This window comes from Dreissena polymorpha, chromosome 4 (genome assembly GCF_020536995.1).
Source record: "Dreissena polymorpha isolate Duluth1 chromosome 4, UMN_Dpol_1.0, whole genome shotgun sequence".
Classification (NCBI taxonomy): Eukaryota; Metazoa; Mollusca; class Bivalvia; order Myida; family Dreissenidae; genus Dreissena; species Dreissena polymorpha.
In genome coordinates, this window is record NC_068358.1 from 115,357,187 (window position 1) to 115,376,666 (window position 19,480).

At 35.1% G+C, this 19,480-nt stretch overlaps 1 protein-coding gene across 2 annotated transcripts; it reads left to right on the top strand.

The window, feature by feature from the left end:
* The first annotated feature begins 56 nt into the window (after window positions 1–56).
* LOC127878213 (probable asparagine--tRNA ligase, mitochondrial) lies at window positions 57–18,313 on the top strand. Of its 2 annotated transcripts, XM_052424711.1 has the most exons (12): window positions 57–219; window positions 609–718; window positions 2,756–2,876; window positions 3,785–3,925; window positions 4,219–4,299; window positions 4,639–4,745; window positions 12,304–12,436; window positions 14,032–14,171; window positions 14,451–14,517; window positions 14,955–15,086; window positions 16,914–17,038; window positions 18,057–18,313. In XM_052424711.1, exons 1-12 carry the CDS (start codon window positions 64–66, stop codon window positions 18,199–18,201), a joined length of 1,458 nt encoding a protein of 485 aa, XP_052280671.1. In that variant the 5' UTR covers window positions 57–63; the 3' UTR covers window positions 18,202–18,313. The 2 variants fall into 2 exon arrangements, with proteins under 2 accessions (XP_052280671.1, XP_052280672.1); XM_052424712.1 differs by lacking the exon at window positions 18,057–18,313 and having other exon boundaries at window positions 16,854–16,993.
* Window positions 18,314–19,480: the final 1,167 nt, after the last annotated feature.

Below are 19,480 nucleotides of genomic sequence, written 5' to 3' on the forward strand. Positions count from 1 at the left end.
TATGCTAGATAAGATAAGTCTAATTTTTTTGGCAGACGAACATATTTACTGCAGCATAAAAACATGTCAGCCTCCGTTTGTTACTCGAAGATATCTGGCTGCATTTTGCAGCGGTTTTCATGCCACCATAGATCAGCTTTTTATAGATGCTATCGACAATCCGTTAAAGATGTTATTAGTATATTGCCTAATAAAACTGGAGTTCCTGTAAATATACGAGTATGTTTAAAATAGTTTAGTTCATTTCTTAAGGAGAATTTTTTAGCTCTGTAGGTTACAATGCACTGATTGTAATTGGCTTAATTTATGAAAAAAGAGTTATTCATATTGTCTTACACAAGAAGTTAACCATTTCAGTTAATTTTACCTATGGTAGTGTTGTTGTTTTTTTAATTACAGACACACATCATACAAACGTATGCTAAGATCAAACCAAACTTTTTTGACAAACATAGTAGCCTGATTGCATCTGGTGTTATTAGTTCTTCTCTGAATGCTTTGAACTTTAATGAGCACAAACATTATATAGCTCAAAGTTCTCCCTAGTCAAGACAAAAAGCATGTACAAAATATATTATTTGAGATATTTTTAAATTATTTATTTTCAGGGTTGGCTTCGCAATGTCAGAAAACAGAAGCGTGTGCTTTTTTGCAATTTGAATGATGGATCCTGTTATGAAAATCTACAGATTGTGGCTGACCCGTCCATATGTCAAAGGTTTATCTCTTTCTACAAAAACTTCTTTTGCTAGACCCAGAGCACTTTTTATTTTCCATTAAGGCAGGAAAAAAAGTTACATTTCTGTTTTTCTGACCAACTTTTCTTTTTTCATGCATTTACAGATGATTAACACATACAATTAGTGATTTGTGTGTATGCTTCATTTTTACAGCCTTTTGGTAAATGTTGAAATTTGAAAAATGAAACATTTTTCATATGAATATAAATAACAGTACATTTTGTATTTCAATTGTTTGTAAGTGCACGTTTAACTGCATTTTTAATATATATATATATATATATATATATATATATATATATATATATATATATATATATATATATATATATATATATATATTAAAATGAATTATATCGCTGTATAATAAACAAAATGAATTATATCGCTGTATAATAAACTCTATAAACCAATAATTGAGTTTATTAGAAAATCTTTTGGTGGAAACAGCCTGTAAGAAGCTGTAATTTGGGGCAAAAAAAACAACTGTTAATCAACCCTTAAATTGTGCGCTCATTTTAAAATTTTATACAATTAAATATTTAAAAGAGAAACCATTTTCCCTTCTTTCTATTATTAACCTCTTATTTTTGTTAATGCTTTCAAAAGTAGAGGTATTTGTTTTGGTCTTACAAACGTTCCTGAATTTTACACATGAAAAACTTTTGGTGCTTTTCTGCTGACTTCATTGTTGAATGTTGGAGCATTTTACAAAAGATAACTAGATAATATGATACATATGATATGTTATGTACATGTCACATGGTGAGATAATGGTGTGGCCATTACGGGTCTAAAAAAAACTACTAACTCAACCTTTCCCCTTAAGTTTTCATGTTCATACTGATGCATCCATCCTCATTTGAATATGTATTCATCCTCAAATACAGGGATTGAGGATGTATACCCACGGTTTAGTCACATTCCAACTTTTGGCGCAAATGTCAGATGGCTAGAATAGTGTGTTGCCAGTCTGAGACCTCGAACCCTGCAACTCATGCTATAAGGGCATTATGCTTTTCTTAGCTAATCAGGCTTCCAAACCTGCACTCCTCTTGAGTGACAGATTTGATACTTAAACATTTGGTTTAAACTTATTTATTACGACATAGTAACATATTCACAAGTTACATGACATTGACATAGGATTGGGCTGAAAGGCGAACCTTATTGGAGCCCTCTCCCTCTACACTTAAACATTTGGGGCCACTAACCGATCTGGGACTTAAACCTGGGACCTCCCACTATAGTGAGTGGTCTTCCAAGTGAGCTTACTGAGCAGCGTATCACCAATTCTTCTTAAATACTTGACTTTGACATTCTGCTCAGCTAGGTTGGAGTTTGTCCTCAAAGTCTTTACATTAAAGAGTGTAAACCTGATCCTGGGAAACCCACACATGCATATTCTACGGTCAACAGTTAAATGTGCGACCAGCCTGGGTCTTTGAGTGCTCTCCTGACCTGGGCTACCACTCATCAGCTCTCCAATAAGAATATAGCGATCTCAATGGACTAGTAGGTTTGGTAATCCATAAGTAGTGGTAATCTGTAATTGGCCAATATCTTACAAATGTTTAGGGTACCCTGCATTCATGTAGAAGTATCTCTCATAAGTTAGTCTACAGACTTATTTTTCAGTGCAATATAACTTGTGAGACAATCTGTTTTCTAGTGTCATGTAGAAACTTTTTTATGTTCTTTTAATGCATTGTTCTTCTACAAGGTTAATTTTAATTTACATTGAACTGTTTTATGAATAAATCAGGGCCAAGTGTGAGGTTTTGGTGCCCTTAAACTGGTTTTAAAACCCCAATCCTATACTTTGAAATGACCATTTTAAGACTTCAACCCCGGTTTTTTCATTGGTGTTTGTTTTTGTCCTGTGTATTTCTCTAGATTGTACTGTCAGTTGCTTGTCTAAAATGAAGGACCTTTAAGTGGTGATAAGAATGAGCTGCATATTCAACTTTACACTCTGAGACATTGTATTTTCTAGTGTCATTAACTATTTCCAGCGAGTTGTCACCAGGGGTCAGTGTGGAGGTGACGGGCACTCTTGTCCCCAGTGTTGGTAAAGGTCAGGAGGTAGAACTACAAGCTGACTCCCTAACTGTGCTGGGACCATGTGATAATGAGGTATACATAAAGATCCTACACACTGTCTTTCAATACACTGATGTTTTCGAACTTCTTGTTTCTGTTTTTCATGTGTATAGTCTTGGGCCCAGTTGCTCAGACTCTTACTAGGTAATTAAAATATTTGCAAATTTAAGTTAGTTGACAAAAAATGTAAAAGAGCTCTCTTGGAAAACCGGGCTTTATGCATGTGCAATAAGTGTCCGCACAGATTAGCCTGTGCAGTCAGTTTTAATGCTGCCCTGTTGACTTACTTGGTCTGAATGTCTTGTGCTTCAGTGTATGCCAGTGTAATATTCTTTTTTAATGCCATAACTTTAGTTTACTATAGCAAACCTTTTAGGGTTTGCTTGTTGTTGCACCTGCATTGACAGACTCCAGGAATCCTTTAAATCAGCAATTGGACAAACCTACGGTATTTGCAAACTATGCACCATAGAGCCATTCCTATATCTGATGTCACACACTGTGCTCAACATTGATCTTTTGTGGTTGGTAGCTGTCAACGGTCTGTTTTCCCGTTTCCTCCCAATAACTTCTTCTCTGAACCCACGAAGGCAACAGATGATACCATACTTAATTTTGAACAACTCTAGAAGTGACATACGACATTCAAGTTTCTATTTCCAGACAAACCATAGCACAGAAATGCGACTGTAAAATCTTAACATTTTGTTTGTTGTTGTTCATCGTCAAATGTCATTAGTGATTGTCAAATATCTTCATGTAAATTGTGTTGCTTTTCTTTTATTGTCATGTGTTTACCTTAAAAGGTATTCAACAAAATTGTATGTGGCACAAACGGGATTGCATCACATGTAGTTAGTTACTTGATCAAGTATTAAGAGCAAGAACTCTAGTGTTTCTTTAAATAAGATAATTAAAATATTACTTATCCATTGTTTTAGTTTTACCCATTCAAGCCAAGGACAGAGTACACTCAAGACTTTTTAAGGAATTATCCGCACTTGAGATGCCGCACTCTACACCATCAAAACCTCCTTAGAATAAGAGACTCCGCAACAATGGCTGTACATAAATTCCTTCAGGTATAAAATTACAAGAAAGTTTATAAATTGTTATATTACAAGTGCTTTATATGCACAAGAAACTATGAAAGGAAATCTTGACAAGTAGTTAAGTAGAATAAATCACATGCTGTTTATATTTTTTTTAATGAAAACTTCCATGTACAATATATTTATAATTGCAATTATCTCAGAATGTTTTAAGTTGAAGAATACGGGATTACAAATGGTCTTACATGTTTAGTTGGTATTGCAAATTTGTTAAGGTGGGGACATTCTATCTTTGTTGAACATATCTACATATTTTATTACAGGATAATGGGTTTCTGTTTGTACACACCCCAATAATTACATCATCAGACTGTGAGGGTGCAGGTGAAATGTTTCACATAAAGGTACTCCCTTTTAAATTAGTCTTGGATCAAACAAAAATGTGCAGTCTTTAAGTCATCATACAGTCACTATTGCTATAAGTATAATTATTATTCACAGTATATTCCTGTTACTATTATTATTAGTCACAGTTTATGACTAAATTATTTTAATGCACTAGAATTTATGTTTTATTAATATTTTAATGAACGGTTTTGTAAATGCAATATTACCGTCTTGTAAATTGAAATGAGCTTAATGTCTTAAAATGAAAAACATGATTATTTGCTCAAATTGGATCTGTGTTTCTTTTTTCTCAACTTTTGTGCATAGCTATTTTAACTACTCATTCTTCTTATCAGACTAATGAGGAGCTCAAGTCTTTAAACAGTGAGAAACCACAGCAGTTTTTTGACCGGCCCTCTTACTTGACTGTGTCAGGACAGCTTCACTTGGAGATAATCACTGGGTAAGTTATCTGGTAATGAGAAACCACAGCAGTTTTTTGACCGGCCCTCTTACTTGACTGTGTCAGGACAGCTTCACTTGGAGGTAATCACTGGGTAAGTTATCTGGTAATGAGAAACCACAGCAGTTTTTTTACCTGCCCTCTTACTTGACTGTGTCAGGACAGCTTCACTTGGAGGTCATCACTGGGTAAGTTATCTGGTAATGAGAAACCACAGCAGTTTTTTGACCAGCCCTCTTTTTTGACTGTTTCAGGACAGCTTCACTTGGAGGTAATCACTTACTGGGTAAGTTATCTGGTAATGAGAAACCACAGCATTTTTTTGACCGGTCCTTGTTTCTGATGATATCAGGACAGCTTAACTTTGACGTGATACTTGAGTGGGCACATCTATCAATTGACTTATCACAAAAACGTACTAGTAAATAAGAACAAGAGTTGCAGTGGCATAATAGATATGTCCTTCTAGCAACGGGAAGGTTACGGGTTTGATGTTTGGGAACATTCTTTCAATCCCCAAAAGATACAAGTACTGGTTCTTCAATAAAAACTGACTTTAAAGCGTTTCAATATGCCCTAAATAGGTTTAAACTTAACTAGACCAAAACAATTTTTCTTTTCGACTTGTGTGTGTCTTTCATTGCTTTAAGTCCCTCTGTGTCTTTACAACATCACTCATAGGGGTCGAAGTGTATGTTTTGCCAAGAATTGGAATATATAGGTTGGGTCAATCAGAAGTGCCTTTTTGGTTGATTTTCCAAGAATTTGCAATAATTAATTGATTATGGTATGTTTTATGTTAATTTACTATTGAAATCAAAACATATAGTGGTCACTTATGCAGCTGCATAATTAAAAATATAATGTGTCAATTCAATGGTTGACTGACTAGTACTGTAGCATATGGTAAATTAATTTTCTCATAAACTGGAAATAATAATGATATGTATTTGGATTTGGACACCTACTACTCCAAATTTATCAAGTGATTTATTTATTTTGTTTGACACTCCAAACTTTGGGACCAATCTTTTATAAAAATACAGTTTCTTTCAATTTATATTTACTGAAATATCATTTCTGTCTTAAAACTACTATTGGTATGTATATTAATAGTATTAAAACAATTACATTACATCATATTACTTTCAAATTATGTCACATTCACCCTTATTTAATTTCAGCTGCCACTGGATTGTATAATTTTATTAGCTCATCTATTTTTTGAAAAAAAATTATGAGCTATTGTCATCACCTTGGCGTCGGCGTTGGCGTTGGCGTCGGCGTCCGGTTAAGTTTTGCGTTTAGGTCCACTTTTCTCAGAAAGTATCAATGCTATTGCATTCAAACTTGGTACACTTACTTACTATCATAAGGGGACTGGGCAGGCAAAGTTAGATAACTCTGGGGTGCATTTTGACAGAATTATGTGCCCTTTTTATACTTAGAAAATTGAAAATTTTGGTTAAGTTTTGCGTTTAGGTCCACTTTTCTCAGAAAGTATCAATGCTATTGCATTCAAACTTGGTACACTTACTTACTATCATGAGGGGACTGGGCAGGCAAAGTTAGATAACTCTGGCGTGCATTTTGACAGAATTATGTGCCCTTTTTATACTTAGAAAATTGAAAATTTTGGTTAAGTTTTGTGTTTAGGTCCATTTTATTCCTTAAGTATCAAAGCTTTTGCTTTCATACTTGCAACACTTACTAACTATCATAAGGGGACTGTGCAGGCAAAGTAATGTAACTCTGACTGGCATTTTGACAGAATTATGTGCCCTTTTTATACTTAGAAAATTGAAAATTTGGAGTTTTGTGTTTAGGTCCACTTTATTCCTACAGTATCAAAGCTATTGCTTTCATACTTGCAACACTTATTAACTATCATAAGGGGACTGTGCAAGCAAAGTTATGTAACTCTAACTGGCATTTGGACGGAATTATGGGCCCTTTAATAAATAACAAAAATAACAAAACTTAACCAAATTTTCAATTTTCTAAGTATAAAGTTTATACTTAGAAAATTGAAAATTTGGTTAAGTTTTGTGTTTTGGTCCACTTTACCCCTAAAGTATCATATATATTGCTTTCATACTTGGAACACTCGCAAACTATCATAAGGGTACAGTAAAAGGACAAGTTGCATAACTCTGGTTGTCATTTTTACGGAATTATGGCCCTTTTTTGACTTAGTAACTTTGAATATATGGTTAAATTTTGTGTTTCGATCCACTTTAATTCTTAAGTATCAAGGCTATTGCTTTCAAACTTCAAATACTTTCATGCTATCATGAGGTTAATGTACCTGGCAAGTTGAATTTTACCTTGACCTTTGAATGACCTTGACTCTCAAGGTCAAATTATTAAATTTTGCTAAAATTGCCATTACTTTTATTTATGATTAGATTTGATTGATATTTTGACAAAACTACTCTTACTTGACATACCACAATAGACTCAACCCAAACCATCCCCCATGCCCCCCCGCTCCCCTTTCCCCCCCCCCCCCCTCCCCCCCCTATTTTTTATTTTATTTTATTTTATTTTTTTAAGATCATCTCAAAAATGACCACCACACCCTCACACTATACCCCCCCCCCCCCCACCCCACCCCCCCCCCCCATTTTTTTTTAAATGGTTAAAAAACACAGATATTTATTTTTATTATTTTATGTTTGAAATACCGTCCAACCATCGCACCCAAGAATCCCCCCCCACCCCCCCCCCCTCCGTCCACCGGAATCCCCCCCCCCCCTATTTTTTTTTTTAAGATAATCTCACAAATTACCACCACACCCTCACACTATACCCACCCCACCCCTCAATTTTTGTAATTTTTTTTTGAAACGGTTAAAAAACACAAATATTTATTGTTATTATTTTATGTTTGAAATACCGTCCAACTATCGCACCCAAGAATCCCCCCCCACTCCCCCCCCCAACCCCCCCCCACCCCCGTTTTTTTTTTTTTTTTTTGCGTTTTTTTTCCGCATTTTTGGAAGATAATGTAATAAATTCCACACCCCACACTATACACCCCTCTTCACTCCACCCCTCCCTCCGTTGTGATTGAAAATGAGAGTCCCTTCACCTTTAAAAAGAAAATAGATGAGCGGTCTGCACCCGCAAGGCGGTGCTCTTGTTTCAATTAAGTTTCTCTAAATTATTTGAAAGTGTTAACAAGTAAGACACGTATGAGGTAGTATGATTAAACGAAATAAGAAATAACAAGGAAGAATATGCTTGAACAGAATGCTTTAATTAGCTATTTTACTGAATAAGATAGGTATCCTGTTTGTTTCCTGTTTGTAAAATTATCTGATGAAATGATGTATTTCAATGATGAACATTGCTTGACTTTCTTGAATTATCTGTGCTTTTTGTATAATCCATTTATTAAACAGTTAAGACAAGTTTTATAACTATCACTTGGGTAAATCTTATGAATTGAAGATATTTCAGAATTGAAGGTTACATGTATGGTTCAGCGTTGATTGAGCCAAACAAGCATATTGGAAAAAGGCATGATACACTTTGCATTGAACAGCAATTCATGAACTGCATTCCTCTGAAGAGCAAAAAAGCCTGAGATGATTTTCAAAAATTGTGTTCAAGTTTCTTAAAGAAAGATTCTCGAAGTTTATTTTAACAACTGTTTAAGTGGATTTTTTTTAGCTCACCTGAGCACAGCGTGCTCATGATCAGCTTTTGTGATCGCTTTATGTCCGTCGTCCGTCGTGCATCGTGCGTCGTCAACATTTGCCTTGTGAACACTCCAGAGGCCACATTTATTGTCCAATCTTCATAAAACTTGGTGAGAACATTTGTCCCATTGATACCTCGACTGAGTTCGAAACTCAAAACTAGAAAAAAAAGAAAAACCTTGTGAACACTGTAGAAGTCACATTTGATGCCCAATCTTCATGTAACTTTGTCAAAATGTTTGTCTAAATGATATGTTGGTTGAGTTAAAAAATGGTTCCGGTCTGTTGAAAAACATGGCCGCCAGGGGGCGGGGCAGTATTGCTTATATGGCTATAGAGATACCTTGTGAACACTCTAGAAGTCACAATTTTTGCCAAATCATCATGAAACTTGGTCAAAACATTCGTTTCATTGATATCTCGGACGAGATTGAAAATGGTCCAGATCAGTGAAAAACATGGCCGCCACGGGGCGGGGCAGTTTTCTCTATATGTATATAGTGAAAACATGTGAACTTTAGAAGTCACATTTTTGGTCCAATCTTCATGAAATTTGGTCAGGACATTTGTTTTCTGGATATGAAGGTTGAGTTCGAAAATGGTTCGGTTCGGTAAAAAAACATGGCAGCCAGGGGGGGGGGTCATTTTCCTTATATTTAAATAGTAAAAAAAGCTTGTGAACACTCTAGTCTAGAAGTCACATTTTTTGCCTAATCATCATATTTTTGTTCTGAACATCGATTTTATAGATATCTCGGACAAGTACGAATATGGTCATGATGGGCGGAAAAACATGGCCGCCAGGGGATAGGGCAGTTACCTCTATATATATATAGTGAAAACATGTGAACAGTCTAGCAGACACATTTTTTGCCCAATCTTCATGAAATTTGGTCAGAACATTCGTTTCCTTGGTACGACACTTGAGTTCGAAAATGGTTTGGATCGGTAAAAAAACATGGCCAGGGGGGGGGGGGTCTTTTTCCTTATACTTATATAGTAAAAAAATTTGTGAACACTCTAGATTCCTAATTTTCTGGCAGTTTTGTCTGAGCTTTCCTCTTCCTTCCTACTGGTTTACCTCTTCCAGACATTTTGTGATGCTTTTGTTTTATAACTAAGAAATATCTCTGCAGATTAATGTACATTTTTGTAATTTCGATTTTTTTTGTAGGTTGAAGCCTTGGAATCCAATGCTAGAAAGGAAGTGTCTCAGAACTTTCTATTTATTGAATGGGCAGTAACTCTTAGTCAGGAATTTGAGAGAACTCTTTGTTCATCAACATACTAGTATGCTCAAGATACTCTCCCTTGAAGGGTCCACATTTCTGCTAAAATAAACTGGGTTTTATTACTGAGGCTGTTTTTGGAGAAAACCAGAGCTATTGTCATAGCCAGCTCATCGTCTGCCATCCGCCGTCCACCGTCCACCGTTGGCGTCGTGCTAAAACCTTAACATTGGCCATAACTTTTTAAATATTGAAGATAGCACCTTGATATGTGGCATGCATATCTCATGGAGCTGCACATTTTGAGTGGTAAAATTTCAAGGTGAACATCATCCTTCAAGGTCTAGGGTCGAAAAAACAAAGTCAAGGGAAGTAATAAGCTTTAAATGGACATAGTTATCTAATCTGCCCACGTATATATTTTTGTTAAATTAATCAAAGCAGCGCAGTAGGCGGCATTGTGTTTCTGACAAACACATTGTGGTAAAAGGTCAAGGTCATCCTTTACGGTCTATGGTAAAAAATACAGATTTAAGGGAAGTAATAAGCTTTAAAAAGGGAGAAAATTATTCAATATTGAACATAGCCACTTTATTTATTTGGCATGCATGTGTATCGCATGGAGCTGCACATTTTGAGTGGTGAATATACAGTCACAGTAGTGAATTTTAATTATTTGCTACTAAAAATAGACATTTGTTACAGACAATTATTTTCAAGGGAAGTAATTTATATAATTATAAATCTCATATTATATATTTCCTTACGAAGAATTGAAGTTCTTTTCACAGTTACTGTACAGATTTATTATTTTGATTATTTATAACCCAAATGATTGATTTGTCAAAGTTTTTTTTTTAAATGATATAATTTTAATTTCTTTGATGTTCATTACATACCTGTGGACTTATGTCCATGGATACATGATCAACTCTGGCGATGAAAAAGAAAAAAAAAACTCTGGCTATGATCTCTTTTAAACCACAGGCCTTGGTTGTCAGTGATGTCTGACATGGTCATAATTGACTGTGAGACCCTCTCCGACCCCCCCACCCCTGGTTGGATTAGACAAAATTCAAAGGAAGTAATAACCTTTAAAGGGAGATGATTTCTATACCTGCCAAATGATCAATAGAAATTTTATTTCAATGCGGCGAAGTAGGGGGCATTGTGTTTCTGACAAACACATCTCTTGTTGGGTCACGAGTTCAAAGGTCAAGGTCACTGTGACCTCTTAAAAAAACAACAAAAAAAACAATCTGACAGGCTTTCGCAGCCAAGCGTGGCACCTGTTATGCAGTGCTCTTGTTGTTTATTACAATAACCCACATTATCAAAGATTTGTGTTTAAAAACGGACTTAATGATTTTTTAAATGGAAATATAATTGCAAGGTGAGTCTGAAAATAGTTCATGTTTGTTTATAAACAAGGCTCTCAGGGGGGTGGTAGTTTTTTTGTATGTCTACAGTTGTTTTAAGAGAAACATTGTAAATACTTTTTGTCACATTTTTAGTTCAATCTAAATGAAACTTGCTGAGTGCAAATGTTGTTATATCTTGATTTAGTTTACTCGATTAGTTTTAATAATATCATCTTCAAACATGGTGACAATCTTTATGAGCATAATATTTTTTGCTCATGGTGAAATTTTGTGATCACCTTTTGTCAATTGTCTGTCTTCCGTTGTGCGTCATGGATATTTGCCTTGTTAACTCTGTAGCGGCCACATTTATTGTCGAATCTTCATGAAACTTTGTCAGAAGATTTTTCCCAATGATATCTTGGACGAGTTCAAAAATGGTTCAGGTCTGTTGAAAAACATGGCTGCCAGGGGGCCATTTGTTGTTCATTCTTCATTAAACTTGGTTAGAACATTGGTTCCATTGATATCTTGGGCTGCAAAAAACAGGTCTTTTCTTTTTAGCTCAGGTGAGCGACTTTGGGCCTTTCAGGCCCTCTTGTTAATTCAATTGCACAAATGTTTTAAATACATGTATTTATTGTTATTGTGTATACTCAACAAAAGTTTAAATGTACAACTGGCTAATTGGTTTGTAATTTAAGATATTAATGTAATGTTTATTGTAATTTTGCATTGGGGTATGAGAATCTCTCACTTTCACAACCATGTTGTTTTCTTGATATAGTTTAGACGATAAATTTGATTTATTGGTGTATAAGGAACCTAACCATCAAAGTCAAATTTTACAAAAGTAACCAGAAATCAAACATTGCTTATTTCATCAGTTTGTTGGTGTGTTTTCTCCCCAAACTTAGCATTACAAATATACAAGCATTTGATAAAATATAATAAAAATTACATGAATACTGTACGACTTAGCCACATAGAAACGAACATGTATTCTGGATTTGAACCCTTCTCTCTTAAGCTTTTGCTGAATGGGCAAACTACAATGGCAATCTGGGTGTAAAGAGGTATCCATTATTTGTGCAGATACGAAGTAATATTGATTGGATGGAAACTCAAATAAAACTTGTGTGTTTTATGTTGTATTGCATTTAGTACTAATTAATTTTACATGGTTAATATTGGAGAACAAATAAACTGATGATAATTGTCCCTTATACATTGATGTGATACAAATATTTTTAATATCCAGGGCATTTTTGAGAGCGTACAGTTTTGGTCCAACATTTCGAGCGGAGAAGTCCCCCGGTAGATATCACTTAGCAGAATTCTACATGATAGAGGCTGAGATAGCCTTCACCAAGTCTCTGGACTGTGTGATACAGGTAAGGCAGTTTTTGCTAGCTGTAAACTTATAGAAATTCGTCGGTATGAAATTTCGTGGTTTAATAAAAAACAACTAATTCGTTGACACGTAATTTCGTGGAGTAATAACGAAGAATAATCTGCTAATGTGTGTTGACAGCAAGGCTTGTGATTAATGTGCACTGAAGCATGAAAGTGTTGCCGATAATTGTCGATAAGAGCGAATAAGCGGCGATTTTGTGGGTCCCCGCTCGCTAATTGCCATCAATGTTGTTTTGACAATATTTGCAATTCTCTGCTCAATCTGTCCCCTAGTAGTAACAATTGAGTAATAAGGTCCCAAAAATACAGGTGTGAAAACCGTTATGTCTCTTTTAACTTTAATTGGCACTAATTGACATATGTGATAAATCTGCAAACTGTTTATTTGATGACGTCACATAAAAGAGAACAATCGCTGATGTACAGTTTAAATTCCGTGTTTGATTAAAAAGTATTATTACTCAAACACTTATCAAGAAAACAACATATTGTATTACCTAGCATATCTCAATCAAATATCTCAGATAACCAAAAACAATAGAGAATGTCGGCAATGACATTCGGAAAAGACCGATTTCGGATTAAAAATGTAAAAATAATCGTTGGTACTTGATTTCGTGGTTCAGGGGAACAACGCAATCCACGAAAATTCGTACCACACAAAATTTAATGGCTTTACAGTAATTGTAAATTACCCTTATCCTATTAGACTTGCGCAAGTGAGCATAGGTCATGTCATTTAACGTTCACCTTATCCCCCTTATCCATTTGCATGCAGGGAAATTTGTCGTTTGCTAAAATGTTGTCTGCTGAATTTCTAAAATTAGCATTTTCTTCGATTTTTTTCAAAGAATACTATCAGAATAGCAAACACTTTGGATCCTGATGAGACGCCAAGTTTTGTGTTCCAGCACTGAAAGGGTTAACATGACCAATATTGGCAAATAAGTTGCTGCAGGGATTGTAGCTTTCTCATGTTTGAGGCTTTACTATGTCCCCCACCACTATAGTGGGGGACATATTGTTTTAGCCCTGTCTGTTGGTCTGTACGTCTGTTGGTTTAGTCAAACTTTAACATTTGCCATAACTGTTGCAATAATGAAGATAGCAACTTCATATTTGGCATGCATGTGTATCTCATGGAGCTGCACATTTTGAGTGGTGGAAGGTCAAGGTCATCCTTCAAGGTCAAAGGTAAAAAAAAAGTCAAAGCGGCGCAGAAGGGGACATAGTGTTTCTGACAAACACATTCCTTGTTATGAGAGGACTTGACTGTATGCATGTTTTTTTTGAATACGCATGTTGTTTTGGGATACGCATGTTGTTTTGGGATACACATGTTGTTTTGGGATACGCATGTTGTTTTGGGATACACATGTTGTTTTGGGATATATGGTTCATTTTGCACTTAAGGCTGCATTATGTTAGGGCTTGAGACTTTGAATGTTGTTTTGGGATAAAAAGTACATGTTGTATCTGTGTTACTATTCCTTCGCCACCTCAGACTGAACAAGGAGAAGACTTGACATCTGTCACACATTACTTACATGTGTACCAATTGCTGTTTTCTCAGGTGATGGAGGACCTTGTTAAATCTGTCACCACCAGCGTGTTTGACAAACATGAGTCTGCTATACAGGACCTTTGGAAACAGTCCAATGTTGAACACATCTCGAGCATTGCTGATAGACTTACAAAAAACAAATATATAAGGTATGTGGCCTCATTTAATGAAAAATGTTCTGAACATATGTGTTTCATTTAACTGATCTTTGCAAATGTTACATTAAATATATAATTAATAATGATAAACATCACAAGAGTTTAATACTAAACTAGTGAATTAGATGTGACAATATTAAGTACTTTAACCAGTTTTACAAACTCAAAACATGGTATTATTTAATTTTATTTTAAGAATATATTGTATTAGAATCAAGCACACATATATTTAACCCCAATAAATATGTAATGTGTTTAATTTTGTTTCAGGATGACCTATACAGATGCAGTGAATGTTCTAAAGCAAAATTCTGAAAAATTGTCTTCCATACCAAATGTAAGTGTTTTGAAGAGACTTATCCGTTATAACATTTATCAAGCATTCTGTATTTCAAAAAATGTGTCAGCACCAAAAGGTGCATTTAATTGTTCAAATTTATTGCAGGCACATGATTTTTCTGTCTCCATTTAGGTGTATTTAGAGACATTTGTTGCTATTCAACTTCCTCTTCAGCGGCATCATGCACAAATGGGTCTTGTGCCAAATGCAGCCAGCGACGCATTAGATCAGCCTGTGTATCCTAGCAATCTGGTCAGGAGCTACTCTGTGTCATAATGAGACCACAAAAACTTTATAGCAGACTGGGTAGCTCCTGATTAGACTGGGTGGCATCGCAAGCTGGACTGAAGCTAGCATTACTCTGACTGCATATGGCATAAGACACATTCTCACATGACGTGCCTCTATTAATTTTAAGTGTGTGTATGTTGCAGTGGGGCTGTGATTTGTCAAAGGAATATGAGCAGTTCCTAGTGCGATACTGCGACAATGTACCAGTGTTTGTGACAGACTTTCCTGCTGACTTGAAACCATTCTACGCCAGAACAAATTCAGATGAAAAAACAGTGAGATTTATTTCTATTTTGTAATGTTGAGCATCTGAAAAGTTTCTTGTTTTGTTGATTTCTTCTAGCCCACTTGAACACAGTGTGCTCATTGAGAATTTATTTGTTTCACCCCACTTGATTCATGTGGGGTGAAACACTAGGTCAGTGGTTCAATTTAAATAAAATTACTCTAGAAGTCACATTTATTGCCAATATTCCTTAAACTTGATCTGATTATTTTTCCCAATGTTATCTATGCTGAGGTATAAACTGGGTCATGTTGGATCACAAAACAGGTTACTGGGTCATATTGAAGAATGTCAAAAAGACAGTTGTCCAACTTTGTGTCACATATTCAAAAATGAAAAAAGCAATATATACCAGGGAGTGAAGTAACACTTATGGTTTATGCTCATATTGAAAGTACATTTTTTGTTCATGATAAATCATCATAAAATAATTTATGAAATAGAAGTGGTCTCTGTTGTGTTAATTATATTTGGAGACAAATCGACGATCGGTTATGTTCAGTGTAAAATGCAGTACCAGATTAAAATGCTGGCTTGGTCAATTGTTTATTGTGATTCCAACGTGCTCATGGTGAGCTTTTGTGATTGCATAATGTATATTGCATAATGCATATTGTCCTTCGTGTTTTTAACATTTACCTTGTTAACTCACTACAGGCCACATTTATTTCCAATCTTCATGAAACATGGTAAGAATATGTGTCCCAATGATATCTTGGGCGAGTTTGAAGTCATATTTGTTGTTCAGTCACAACATTATTTTTAATGATATTTTGGATGAGTTCCAAAATAGTTCTGGTCTTTTGAAAAACATTGCTGCCAGGGTTCCGTGCATTTTTCCTTATACTGCTATAGTAAAACCTTATAAACGCTCTTAAAGTCACATTTTTAGTCCAATCTTCATGAAACTTGGTCAGAACATGACATTGTGTTCCAATTATATCTTGGATGAGTTAAGAAAATGGATCTGGTTGGTTATAAAACACTGCGGCCAGGGGGCGGGGCAGTTTTCATTATATGGCTATAGTAAAACTTTTGTAACATATAAAAGTCACATTTATTGTCCAATCTTCATGAAAGGTAGTTAGAACATTTGTTCTAAATGATATCTTGGATGAGTTGGAAAATGGTTCCGGTGTTGGACACATTTATTGGCCAATCTTCATGAAATTTGGTCAGAACAGTCTTTACTGAGATTAAAACTGGGTCATGTGAGCTCAAAAACTAGGTCACTAGATCAAATAAAAAAGTGAATACTCTAGACGTCACGTTTTTGGTCTAATCTACTTGAAGCAGCTTGTACTTTTTCAGAATAGTCCAATTCCTTTAGTTCTCATTTGAGCACTTTAAAGTCCATGGCCATATTGTCTTAGATTCTATTCTTTTTTTTATCCTTGAACTATATTGTCCCGATGTTGACATTATCAATTTAAAGCATTTAATGACAAATTGAGAAAATCCTTATATATGTGAACACGTTCCTTTTAAAGCAAAATCCTTCACTCAATCTTTAAGTCATATTTATTGCCCAACCTTTATAAAAGTCAGCACTCAAGTACAAGTTTGGATGAAGTTAAGCATCTACAATTTTTCAATTATCAAATTTGAAAAATTAGTCACTCCGAATTGTGATCTGATTGATTGGTATGCACCACAAAAATTTTCAAGTCAGCATCTGGGAACAGATGCCTTTTAAGGACAAAAGACTAAAAAGGGAACTTTACTACCCTGTCAATGCCATCTGTTGTCTCCATAGGCAGTCCTGCTACCAGCATTACTTTCTGTATGCTGTTCATGGATCAGATGTGTCCTATAGGTTTCTGCAGTCGATCTTCTTGTGCCTGAAGTTGGGGAGCTGTTTGGGGGAAGTCTTAGGGAAGAAAGGTTACAACCCTTGCAGGACAAACTAGAATCTCTCGGCCTTATGAAGAATTATCAGTGGTAAGATCCCAATTAACATATCTCTTGTACATAATGTTTACTCTATTTCATTCATCATCTTATACTCAAGTAATTCTTTATTTCATTCATAAGATGTAAATTGTATTTGTTCATTCAAAGACAAAGCTTAAGTCAACTCTATTATTGACACCCAATCTATCCGTGTGCATTGCATGCCTGGCTCCCCTCTGTGGTCACAGTGCAGTGACCCGTAGCAAAGGTGAAAAAAAATATATGGAGAGAAAACTGTACAGAACAAACTTGCTATCTGTCAAATAAGCTAAAAGCTACAAATGGACCCTCTTATCCAAACAAGATATATTTGACTACAACTTTGTATGCCCCCGGTATTGTGGCATATAGCAGTTGAACTGTCCGTCTGTCAGACTGTGCGTCTGTCCGAAAACTTTAAAATTGCCCATAACTTTTGCAATATTGAAGATAGCAACTTGATATTTGGCTTGCATGTGTATCTCATGGAGCTGCACATTTTAAGTGGTGAAAGGTCAAGGTCATCATTCAAGGTCAAGGTAAAAATATGATCCAAGGGAAGTAACGAGCTTTAAAAGGAGATAATTTCTATTTATCATTTGGCAGGTACAGATCATTTTTACAAGGGAAATAATATTTTTTAAGGGATATAATCAAAAACAAAAATAAATAAATCAAAGCGGCGCAGTAGGGGGCGTTGTGTTTCTGACAAACACATCTCTTGTTCTTCATCAATACCGATAAAATAGCCACCTTAAGAAGAATTCTGCCCAAGTGAGGTACATTTGACTAAAGAAAATGTTGAGCCAGGGAAAGCCCCAAAATGTAAGCTAAGAAAAAAGATTCTTGATAAAGATATTACATGGTGGATTTCATGGTTGATCAAAGCACTGATTGGAATAGCTCTAGAAGGGGTCAGATATTTCTTAAACATTGAATGGATTAGTAATATCTTCAATTTAAATCTTTGTCTTAAGAATGTTTCTTAGTCATTCCAATTGTTTTTCTTTTGTTTTATATTTTTTAGGTACCTAGACTTACGCCAGTTTGGATCCGTTCCCCACGGTGGATTTGGTATGGGGTTTGAGCGATACCTACAATGTCTTTTGGGAATTTATAATATAAAAGACGCAGTTCCCTTTCCAAGATGGGTTGGGCATTGTCAGCTTTAGTGTGCACATTTTCACTTAGACGTGTTAATGGCTTGACGTGACATACTCAAAGATTGTTGAAATGACAATTTCCCAACGTTTTGTCACAGATTCAAAATAAAACAAAACTATACATCATCTTCCTGAATCAGGCAATGAATGCTCTGCTTGAAAGGATTATGGTACCATTAAATGGATGAACAAACATCAAACAGTTATTGATGATGATCATCTACGATTCCGAAATGTAAATGAGAACCTTGTTAACGTTACCCAAGCTATTAAAAAAATACTTGGAGGAAAAAAAAATCTGACAAGCTTTGGCAGCCGAGCGTGGCACCCGTTATGCGGTGCTTTTGTTAAAAGTTATTTTATACTTGTCATATCGCATTGTCATATCTTGTTATAACGATTAAGTAATGACTGCGAGGTTAATATAACGGGCGCTTTACTGCTATTAATAGATAATATTTGGGGATGTACATAAATAATGGACGTTCGTGCAAATAACGAAGAGGCATACTTATGTAGGGAATAATATTAGAAATTAGCAGCATGTTGGAGAACAATAATCAGTATGTTTGTAGTCATTGTATGGCTTGCTCGAAACAATATTCCTGTACTCATTTTATAAACTGAATTGATAGCTTGTGTAAGATCCTATGTTGCCCTCAACATTTTCATAAAACTTTTAAGTATGTCAGCTTTAAAATTGCCTGCAATTACAATCAAACGTGAAAAGCAGTTGTTAAACACCATTCATCTTAAACAGGCAATAACATTAAGCTCATAGATCTAAACAGAACTTATGACATCTTATTTAAGTGATCGACAAAACAAAGGTGTTTTAAGATTACATAGGGGGAATTCGGTTTTATCGACCCGGTAGAATATTAATTAGAAATGGTAAGAAATGTTACAGGAGTTTATGCACTGAAGGAAGTGGTTGTATAAAGCAGTCGATTCAGATGAAGACGTTTATTGTGCTTTCAATATTCCGCCGCTATCAATATTGTTAATATATTAACCATAATAATGTGAAATTATAAATATGTTATTCTTCTGATGTTGACTGCGCTTTGCAAATGTCGACACATTCGATATACATGTATTTGATTTGTTATGACTTAATAGGGATTTTTTCGTTCTTTAAACCTTCATTTTGAAAATAAATTAATAATATCGAAAATAAAGTTCAGGGTCGGTTTCAATAATTAGCGTGAGTTATACATAACAATTTTAGGCCATCTTATTTGAAGATTATCTGAGTATCTTATAGTCGATAAGAATACCACGATGC